Genomic DNA, 11,230 nt, shown 5'->3' on the forward strand with positions numbered 1-11,230 from the left:
CTAAATTTTTACAACTTAAATACAAAGAAAGGTATTTGTATTTTGCCAGGGACAACACTACGTATGAGTGATAAGTATTACATGGGCTAAATATTTATCACTCATACGTACTGTTGTCCCTGGTAAAATATTTCTTTTCGGAGAAAAGGCTAATACTTGTTTCGGTTTCTTGGCCCTTTTACTATAGTTTCCTTAAGAAACTATCTGCCAGATAGATCATTGAACAAATACAAGTAGCCACGGTGGCGTATGAGTAATATGAGTGAGATTTCACGCTTTTCGCCCTGAGGAAACCCATTTAAAAGGGCATCCAAACGTCGCCCCTTGCTGTTTTTTTCCTGTCCTCGCATTACTCACCTTAGCTCTGTTGTTTCTTTATGTTGAATCGAAAACAATCAGAGTGATGCCAGCAGATTGGCGGAAAGTAACTCTCGGCTCCGCACACCTCCACTCACACACAGTTGTTTATCAGACCTTTTTATGTGACGTCTTTAGGGGGCAGAGCAGTGGGAGGAAGGGTGGGTGGTCTGTAGCCCACTATATGTATTTGAACGGCGGCGTAGCAGACTCAGCTGGGACAAATGAGACACTCTGGCGTAAATATTTAATCAAATGTTGATAAAAAACTGCACGACCTGGTCTCCATAAAAGCCCTCGGTCCGCGCGGAAGCTCCAGCAATCAAGTCCGGAACAGCACAATGCGCAGCCATAACGGGAACCTGGTCCTCCTCGGACTCCTGGCCCTGGCCACCACCACCGTCCTTGCCACGGACTACTGCAAGAAGAGCTGCGGCAGCACCCAGAATCTGGGTTGCAATAACAATGGGGTGAGTGTCTTCAGATCCTCGAGGGGATTAGTAAAAGATTTAGACAGACCCCCAATACGACACAAGAAATATTGATACGAAAATATAAAGAGCCTTTAGTAATTTAGATGGAGTAACTTCTTAAGCAATTACCTAGATAATACAAGTCAACAACAAAGGCAATTATATAGAAAACAACACAAAGCGGTGGTTATGGTGTTATCTCTCACTTATAATTGGTTTTCCAAGTAAAAAAAAACACTTTAGATAAAACCTGAACAACAAAAAGAAGTTGTTAAACTTAAGCCAGAACTAGTGTTACTTAGTTTTTCCTATGAAATATATGTATTATTTTATATTATGTGCAGGCCTGGGACTCTAGCTGCCCCAGTGATGCCACCCTAGTGACCCTCTCCAGCGCCCAGAAGGCCGCTTTGGTGGACAGAACCAACGAGTATAGGAACATCATTGCTGGCGGCTTGAATGCCAATCTGAGTGCCGCCTGTCGCATGGCCACCATCAAGTGGAACGATGAGCTGGCCTACCTGGCCTCCTTGAACGTCCGCAGCTGCCAGATGCGCCACGACGGCTGCCACAACACCGACGCCTTCGACTGGTCCGGCCAGAATCTGGCCTGGATGGGCTGGTACAGTCCCCTGAACGTCACCCACTATGTGGAGTGGGGTGTGGATATGTGGTATAGCGAGCATGAGTTCACCAAGCAGGCCTACATCGATGCCTATCCCTCGGGTTACAGTGGCCCGGCCATTGGTCACTTCACCGTCTTGGTTGCCGATCGCAACACAGAGATGGGCTGTGCCGTTTCCACCTACTCCGTTTCCGGGCAATCCTACAAGGCCTTCCTCCTCGCCTGCAACTATGCGGCCACCAATGTTGTGGGCATCAAGATGTATAGCTCTTGCCCCAAGGCACCAGCCAGCAAGTGCACCACCGGCACGAATCCCACCTATAAGAATCTGTGTAGCTCCAAGGAGGTGTACGATGTGAATAACATGTTCTACTGAGTGTGTGTTTTGGGCCAATAAAAATGTGTGTAATAATTCGGCAGCTTATCAGCAGCAATAATATTGTTCCGGGAAAGATTTTCTATGAAAGGTATATCCACCACCCATCCAGCTTTAGAAATCTTTTGTTTATTTTCTGTGATTCTTTGCTCACTGGTTTAAATTCCCCTTGAGTCTGCGCATGAAAACAAACTAATAAAATCCGGTGGTTTTATTTAAATTGCAGTCGTATTTTTGGCTCTAATTGAATTCAAGAAGCTAGTTGTTGTTAGTTGCCGTCTTCCCCGTAACACGAGTCTGCCCTGTCCCGAGGAAGTGATCCATAAATTGATCGGCAATCAATACTGATAAGGCTCATCGACTTTGAGTGTGTCTGCAAGTGGAAGAGACCTACCCCAAGGGGGACTCTTTGTCGAGTCCAGAGATGTCAGGCTGAGTTTTTTGTTTGGCTAGCTGAATTTGAATTTTAGTTAGTTATAGAGGGATTATGTGATATACAAAAGATAAAAGGACCTTGACCATGAAATATTCTAACTAGAGTGGCAATACAAGCTCCTTATCTTTTTATTATTATGTTTTTATTCTCTCTACCATAAGAAGCAGAAGAGACTTGTATTATCTCCGGAGCTTATCTACCAAAATTGATATATCTAGACTCTCCCAGAAGTGGTTCAATCTTCTCTGATTTGCAAATTAAAGTATGGAAATTTTTTGTCCGCATCACTGATCGTAGCCAGTAGTCAGTATTGAATTGACTTTCATAAATATTGGCCAGAGATTAGATTGAACTTGGTAGGAGCTCGTCTGATTTACAATGGCACTTGACCATTCCCGCGAAGTGCCGGAGCAGAGCCATATAAGCTCTGGCTCGAAGAGTTCTCAAATCAGTCCATTCATTTGAAAGCAAAGTACTAGACCATGAAATTCGCTTCGATTGCCATCCTCCTGGTGGCTGTGGGCCTTTCCCAGGCCACCGACTACTGCTCGTGGGACATCTGCAATGGCGGCTCGCATATTGCCTGCGGGCACAGCAACTGGTGGGATGGCGCCTGTCCTGGCGATGCCGAGCTGATTGACATTAACGACGACTACAAGTGGGTCTTTGTCCACTCGCACAACGACAAGAGGAACTACATTGCCGGTGGTTATGATCCCAACCATAATGCCGCCTGCCGCATGGCCACCATGGAGTGGGATGATGAGCTGGCCTACCTGGCCTCCTTGAACGTGAGGCAGTGCAACATGGTCCATGATAGTTGCCACAACACGGATGCCTTCAAGTACTCTGGCCAGAATCTGGCCTGGCAGGCCTATTCCGGCGACCTGCCCGACATGGGTTATATACTGGACAACAGTGTGCAGATGTGGTTCGATGAGGTGCACAACTCAAACAGTGGGATCATTGCCGGTGGCTATCCCTCGGGTTACAACGGACCGTGAGTTCTTTGGGTTACATTTCTCTCTTCTTTTTCTAATTGTTTTCTTTTTTCTAGGGCAATTGGCCACTTCACTGTGATGATGTCCGAGAGGAATACCCGTTTGGGCTGTGCCGCTGCCCGGTATCACCGCGATGGCTGGAACCAGGTTTTGGTGGCCTGCAATTATGCCACCACCAATATGATTGGTCGCCAGATCTACTCCAGCTGTGACTATGGCTCCCAGGGCTGCAACTCCGGCAGAAATGGTGAGTTTGGCAATCTGTGCTCTGCCTCCGAGTGGTACGACGTCAACAGCTGGTAGAGATGACTGATCTGCCTGCTTAAGGTCATAATAAAACCCCCAATGAGATCCTTACTCAGTATTGTTTTCTTTAATCTAGAAGGATATTGCTACGGGGGATTGATCTTCCTGATAGCAATCCTAATCCCTTTCCCTTTTAGCGATTCCCAGTGACTTTGAATCTATCTGTGCTATTGATGTGTCTGTTGCTTCTGCATCTCCTGTTGCTTCTGTTGCTTCTGGGAATCCCCCTTTGGCTGTGTAATCTCTTGGCGCACAGTTGTCGCATTTGATTTGGTTCTTAGCCGGCGGTGGCAACCACATCCACCCAGACTTCAGCATCCCTACGACTGCTACTGTTGCATCTGCACCAAGGTATATTGCTTCCGGCAACTGTTGTCTATTGCTTCGATAAAATCCCCAGGATGTGAGTATCCCCATCATCTTGGAGCACCCAACTGGAGTGCCTGGCGCTGTCATTGTTGTTACATGCCGAATTTGTCGTGAAATGTTCCTGGTAATCAATTTATGTGTTCCGTCGTCGTCGCTAGTTTTTTGGATGCTTTAAGCACCCCGCAACTCGGCGGCAGATGCTCCGAACGTGTCGTAGCCGCAAGCCGCAAAGTATTTGGGGAAAGGATAACGGGGTGGAACAGCGAGGGGTATGGATATAGGTTGTGGGGTGTGGGGTGTGGGTTTCCCGGAAATTCACCTGCGAAATTCTCAACGATAACGCGCCCTGTCTTTCCACTCATCTCCGCCTTGCGGCCATCAACTTTGACGGTGTGTCTGTCTGTCTGTCTGTCTGTCTGTGTGTTGTGTCGGCATGTCCTTCCATCGGATCTGTCAGGATGCCGCTGGTCCTGTTGCTGTTGCTTACACTCAAAAGAATAATTGAGAATGAATGATATTAGGTATAAATATAAATTGTTGCAAGTTTGATGCAGACAGACGCTTTTATGCGTTTACAAATTGAAAGAAAGCCTTGAAGTATGTAAGAATATTTTGTATATATTCATTTAATTATATTTTGATTTATAAGTGTAGATCATAGACTTTTCTGGCTGTGCATTTTCCGCTTCGCTTTTGGCGTACGTGAAAATGAAGCATTTTCCATTTGATGATAACAAAACATGTTTGGCATATTGATGAATGTCTCCAGAGAATTGTTGTCCCTGTCTATTTCACTTGCTGGGTTTTTGCTCCTGGGCAGGAGTTGCTTCCTGCTCCTGCTCCTGCTTCTGCTCCTCCTTCTCCTTCTGCTTTCTCTCCTCACGTCACATTTCTGCACATCTTGCGGCAAGGATTCGAATTAGGCCCCAGCTCGTAGCTTCGCTCGCTCGATTTTAATGATGTGACTGATGGACGCCCACCGAAAAATGTGCTTTCTTTAGCTTCCCATGCCTTGCTGTGTTTTCCCTGCTTTCCCTGGCTTTTGCTTACATTTCATAACTCCCCCATTTCCCACCCTCCTTATTTATGCGTTTGTTTGCCTTTGTGAATACGTGATTCGAAGCAGAGCTGATGCTGGAGAGGGAGAGATGAAGGAGGAGTTGGAGATGGTAGTAAAAATATATACATATATGTATATATATATAAATAATAATAAAAAATAATTTCTCACTTCATTTGTTGCACAAATCGAAAATAAGCCAAGAGCGGCAGCAGGATGAAGTTTCCTTATGGATTATGGTTGGAATTTCAATGTGGCCATGCGGCGAATGAGTGATTTCAGGCGAGCCACGTAAATGCCACATACAGGGGTGTGGTTAAAAGGGGAAATTTACCACCTCACCCACCCAAACATCCTCTTTTTCCACTCTCATAAAATGCCGCATAAGCCACTGTACAAATCAGCTAATGAATATGGGTACGTTCGAGTGAATGACTCAGCTGGTTTATTCATGAATGTGCTAAGGATTGAGACGTGGACTTTGGACGTAAAGACATATGTATACATATATCAAAAGGATCTAGTTACTACTATATAGGTATTATGTGATGAATCATTCAATAAATTGGTTTGGATTCCTCAAGTTATTGAATTGTTTCTACTTTGTTTCTTAACAAGGCTTAACCAATTTGAATTATAATAAAGAAACACATATATTTGCTTATTTATTGAGCAATTTGTTATTATAAAATATTTATAGAAATATATATATATAAAGTATTGGAAAAACTAGAAATATAAATCTAAATACATAATGAATAATTTACGATTTACCCTCATCGTTTTTCAATATGGAAATGCCATTCATTTCCAGGCCAATGCTCGGCTGCAAATCATTTAAATTCAATTATAGCAAATTATGGATCACCGCAGCAGGAGCAGATGAATTGGGATGCTCAGCCAGGTGCAATTTAAATTACCAGCCAGGTGTGTCAAGGTATGTCAGAGAGTGTGTGTATGCGATATGTATCTTCTATCTATTTTGCAAGCTGCACAGGAAGCCATAAAAATGTTGCCTGCCAGGAAGCCAAAGGGCGGCGTCATCATATTTTTTTCGCCAGAGATAGAAATGCAAAAGGAAGATGCCCCGCTGCAGGATTGAGCAAGGGTCCTGGGAAAAGCGTTTAAAGTTAGCGATGTGCCTGTATTAGCATTTCACTTGAGCAAAGTTCATCGAAAAGCCAATCATAAACCAATTTATTAAATCGGACATGCCAAAAAGTTTGCTGCCAAAGTTTTACACCGCCGAAAAGGTAAGGAAGGAATAATTTGGGGAAGGGAAGGATGTAAGGAAGGAAGCGGAGGATGTAAGGCTCTTTTGACCGGGAATTTAGGTAAACAAATCGTTGAAATGCTAAATACTTCGAAAGTTCACAACTAAAAAGTTAGCTAAGTAAAGAAATCGCACGTACTTTTAGGCTGAGAAAGGAATTGATTTATACATGAAAGATACTAATGATTTACATTTAAGAAAAAAGAAAACTATCTTCGGGATGCCGAGAGCCTTGCAGTTTACAATTGAATTATTAGATTGAATCGGAATTCGATAATTCTTTGAATCGATATTTTTCTATGACAATTTATTTGACAAATCATACTTTAAATATATCATAACTTGGATACAAAATGCATTAATTTCAATTCGTAAATTTGAATTTAAAAATACCCAATAATAAATGCTTTATTTTCGTTTCGTTTCAAGAGGAAACTGTTGTGGCAGAAGGTTTTCCCTGCCTTCCCTTCCCTTTCCGTCCATCGCCCTTAATTTGTTGCCTTAGTTTTCCCCACAAATTACCATGCCCCCAGCCAAACAATTATTTGAATGCTTACAACTCGTGTCTGTGACAATTATAAGAGGAGGAGCTTCAGATCCAGCTCCAGGGCCCAGGACCCGGCACAGGACTCTCTCTTCACTGAAAATATTAAATTAGCTGCCAACTTGTGAGCCAATTTCAATTTGTGCTTCGCGTGGCAAACAATTTTTAAGCCATGTCAGGACGCATGGCTTTCTTCCATCTTTTGCAGCGCCGTGTCGTTGACACTTCAAGGATGTGTGTGTGTGTGTGTGAGCCAGAGTGTGTGTTTGTGTTGGCTGCATGCCGTAGCATACTTTGGAGCGCTGCCATTCATTAATCAAGTTCAGGGCACTTTAAAGTGGTTGCCCAGCCTCGACTCTGTCAGCCGGAGTTGAAGCTGAGGCTGAAGCTGAGCCACAACCAGGGCCAAGATATTAGCAGAGCTTGGTTTATGAAACTATCTTTTTTCGTAGGGAAAATCGTAAACGCTTTTATTAAATAAATAACTTAAACCATAACCATCCCCATATGCCAAAGCTTTAATTTTCCACCACAATTGTTACTACACGCACAAAGGAAATGTTATAATGATGAAATAATAAAGCCGCAGAACCAGTTCCATCCCCCAACACAACCGAAACGAATCCTCGGGGAGCTACTCGCTGCTCACTGCTCCCATCTCCCATCTTTGGCCGCAATAAACGCTGATAGTCATAATAAAAAATGCCAAAAGGAACGCCCCAGCCAGCAGCCAGCATCTTGACAGAATCCCAGGCATTCAGACCAAACAAAGGGGAGTCCCCCTTAACAGCAGCTCCTTATCACCGCCGAAAAACAGAGATATAACCCCTTGGGGGAAGCCTGGGCCTGTCCAAGCTCCTTCCTTATGTTCAATTGACCGCTCACATGCAACGTTTTGCGGGGCCAAGGAAGGCAATAAATATTTATATGTAAATGCCAGAGCCATATTGTCTTTTGGGCCACAACGCAAACGTAACGTATGTTACGTACCCAAGGGTACAGTTCACACATGGGCTTAGTGCACCAAAGGTTGCCCTAAAGCTGGCCATAAAGTCCAACAATTGTTATCATTAACACGAAGAAAGTAACTCTGGCCAAACAGCTTTATCATTTTCATTTGGCCAATGTATTTTTTTGTTTTATTTTAATAAAATTAAGAAGAAGATGTTGCATAGGAAATCTTTGTTTTATATTTTTATATGAATAAATATTTGGTTTCCGGTTCCTGTTGCTATTTCTTCAGAATGCTTCTCACAGGAATCCTTGGCTTACCCGGCATTAAGTTGACTGCATGTGGCATTTCGCTTTAGATATTCGATTTTCACAAAAGCCTAGAAATGCGGATGGTCAGTCCCTGAATGGATTTCGAGTGTCCTGGCATTCTGGAATCCTCCCTGCTGGGTCCTTCCATCGCCCACCGTTTGACAGAGGCATTCCGAACAGTCCAACTTGACCTCCCATTTCCTGGAATGCTGCAGCAATCAATCAATCAATCGCTCTTCACTGACCAAAATCGAGCTCTCTCTTCAAGTAAAAATACATATATAAGTATGGTTTACATGGTAAAGCATCTATATTTTCTATATATAATTTCTCTCTGTGTAGCAGGAAGCTCAGGCTGCAGTGATTTGCATTGCTCTTGCAGTTACTTCATTATAACTTATCAGACCGCTGCGTGATGGGCATTTAATGGTTGATTACAATTGCAGACCAGCTTCCTCGCTTCCCCCAATGAACATGTGTGTCCTGGCAAGGACATCTAAAGAGGGTGGGGGTGTGGACTTGTTGCTGTTGCTGCTGGAAATGATGCGGTTTTACCGGTGGATTAATGAACTGCGCAGCAGGCGGCAGGAATTGTTTGATTGCCATCGATTGCAGCGAAAAGGATTCCTCTCCATAAGGACATTATTAACAGATAATCCAGACATTTAACCAGATGTGAATTTTCTATTTAAATAAATATATTCCAAATTACAAAGTTCAAGGTAAAAGGAGAAAATTGAGCTAGTAAATTATTTAAATATAACTATGTACTAATAAATTTAACTTAAATTAAACCATGTATGAAGCTCAGCTTCAATTTGGATGTTTTCATAGGTTTTTTGATTTAAAGTTTGTCATTTGAGTTTGGGTTTAATCTTGGCTTAACCCAGGCTAAGTTTCAGCAAAATACCTGCAGGTTACTTTAGTGCAAACGAATGTATTCACTAATTATTTCCACTCATAGCCATTGTTCCACCTGCTGCCATCGTGCTGCTTGAGTTGCCCGACTCCAGAATTCATTATCTATTAGTATACATATATCTATATATATATAGTTGTGAGATATGTTAGGTATGAAGCGATGCTATAGAATTGCAAACACAGAGCTTATAATTTGTTTATCCAACAAATGACCCCGCCACGATCGACAGCAGCTAGCAGCTTCGAAAGTCAATTGTTTGGCATTCCGTGTCTCGTGATTATATTTTTTCTATTCTTTGTATTATTATTTCTCGTTCTTTATTGTTGTCATATAATTATACAAAGTACTGAGGGGAGTACAGGAGAGGTCAAGGTTATGTAACGGCTTTTAAAGATTAATATATCCAAAAGATGCATCTCTGTTAGCAAGCTCCAAAAAAAGCTGTAACAATCATTTTACCTATCACAACTTGGCTGTCAGCTTGCATCAAACTCTACCAGAATTAGCCATAATTTCGGTTTGTTGGCCATTGTCATTGGCGCTACCAACGAGGCGTCACCCTCGACCAACTCTTGTTGCGCTGGACCAACTTTTGACACCAGTCTAGACCCGGCTTTAACAAGCCTAAAAAAAGAGAGAAAAATATATATATTTACGGCTCTGTACTGATTGTGCACATCCACTTGAATATAGCATTTTTCTGTGTTGCGAGTGGAGCTGTCCGAGATGACTGTCAGTGTCCATTAGATGGCACGTGACGGTCTTTGCCCTATTTAAATGGGGTATTTATGACAGCCTAATGTGTTATGAACGAGTGGAAAGTCCCTGGGAATTTACCTACAAATAATTACTTTAATATTCAAATTATAAGTGATGAATGTATAATTAATACTAATTTTCAAATACATTTATTACACGATTATTCAGGGTATTTAAAGAGCGGGGTAATCATTTTCTGGACTTCATAGTCTGCACTGAACACACATATTTACCTTTCGCTTGACGCAGGGCCACCTTTTTTTGCCTTACTATTTGTTTTGGCTCTAACGATCAGCTCTCAATAATTATTTATCAAAATTATGTACATGTGTGCAAAAACGTCAATGGATTTGGTCAATTAGCGACAACACAATTAATCAATTGGGCAACCGATCGGTCATTCGTTGATCAGGTGAAAGTGGGTGAAAATTATATCTGTGTATTGATACTACTTTACATAAACAGCAGACAGAGATGATGTCACAGCTATGGCTAATCGATTGCAAGGCGATATGCAAACGAGTTTTCAAGTAACTAACTGACTAACTAACTAACTAACTAACCAAGCTAGTAGCTAGTTTGCATAGATGCCGAGTTTCAGGTAATTTGATAAGTCGGTCGGGGGCTTTGGGCCCTTTATGATGACTGATTTATGGCTGGCACTTGAGTTGCATTGTGCTGCAAAGCCGATCAAGGAATCCAGTAATTATGGTGTCGCCCAGCATAACAGCAATTAGAAATTAATCAGCGTTCCGAGCCACTTGAATTTGGATTGAATTACCAAATAACTAAATACTATTGCCGCTTCTGAGCCGGTCTCTATCGTTGCAAGCGTTTAAGCATCTCCGCTCTTTGCGGTCTCCGCGCCGTTGTGGCTTTGTGAGCCAAGGTCGCGCCAGTCCACTGAACCCCTTGGAACCACTTGGAACCTCGCCAGGGCCACCGTCTCCTCCTCCGCTGCCACCTTCTGCTCCGGTGATGGGCCCATCATTATTAGAAGTGGCAGCCAGGGCGATAATTACGGGCAGGTACTAACCACTAACTAACTACTAGTTACTAGCTACTAAGTACTAGGTACTGCCTAAGAAAAGTAAAAATTCTAGAAGCGGCCAGGCCCTGAGCGTTCAATGCATCTTTAATTTTGAAGAACATTCTTCACGGCGGAATTCTCTGTATTATTTTACCTATTTCCGCTTAGTGGAATTAATGCTAATGTGAATGAAATGTATTGAAACAATAGTACATATATGGATGTATATACAAGTGTTGTGTCCAGGCATTGTTCGTCGCATTGTCTTTGATATCACATTACTTGACCAACTGTGTCTATATTCTTTACATCATTTACTGTATGTATACGACGTATAGATTACTGATCGATCACATCTGCATTTCACTTTTGTTGTTACCAAGGCAAATATTTTAATTAGGAGCAAAAGTTGCATAATTTTTTTTTAATTTTCAGC

The 11,230-nt window shown here is 42.5% G+C and overlaps 2 protein-coding genes across 2 annotated transcripts; both read left to right on the forward strand.

Moving 5' to 3' along the window:
• Positions 1-440: 440 nt before the first annotated feature.
• Positions 441-1,894, forward strand: Ag5r (Antigen 5-related). Its single transcript, XM_020949661.2, has 2 exons — positions 441-827; positions 1,175-1,894. The coding sequence occupies exons 1-2, from the start codon at positions 699-701 to the stop codon at positions 1,829-1,831; spliced, it is 786 nt and encodes a 261-aa protein (XP_020805320.2). The 5' UTR covers positions 441-698; the 3' UTR covers positions 1,832-1,894.
• An 807-nt stretch (positions 1,895-2,701) lies between these two features.
• On the forward strand, positions 2,702-3,625 carry Ag5r2 (Antigen 5-related 2). Its single transcript, XM_020949782.2, has 2 exons — positions 2,702-3,267; positions 3,325-3,625. The coding sequence occupies exons 1-2, from the start codon at positions 2,750-2,752 to the stop codon at positions 3,569-3,571; spliced, it is 765 nt and encodes a 254-aa protein (XP_020805441.2). The 5' UTR covers positions 2,702-2,749; the 3' UTR covers positions 3,572-3,625.
• Positions 3,626-11,230: the final 7,605 nt, after the last annotated feature.

The sequence above is a fragment of the Drosophila serrata genome, unplaced genomic scaffold, assembly GCF_035046125.1.
Source record: "Drosophila serrata isolate PLE 108 unplaced genomic scaffold, ASM3504612v1 contig_45, whole genome shotgun sequence".
NCBI lineage: Eukaryota > Metazoa > Arthropoda > Insecta > Diptera > Drosophilidae > Drosophila > Drosophila serrata.

Bases quoted from the DNA above. Each gene is read 5' to 3' on its own strand.
- Ag5r (XM_020949661.2), top strand. From the start codon at position 699: ATGCGCAGCCATAACGGGAACCTGGTCCTCCTCGGACTCCTGGCCCTG. The intron at 828-1,174 runs GTGAGTGTCTTC...TATTATGTGCAG, and splicing joins TGGGTTGCAATAACAATGGG to GCCTGGGACTCTAGCTGCCC.
- Ag5r2 (XM_020949782.2), top strand. From the start codon at position 2,750: ATGAAATTCGCTTCGATTGCCATCCTCCTGGTGGCTGTGGGCCTTTCC. The intron at 3,268-3,324 runs GTGAGTTCTTTG...TCTTTTTTCTAG, and splicing joins CCCTCGGGTTACAACGGACC to GGCAATTGGCCACTTCACTG.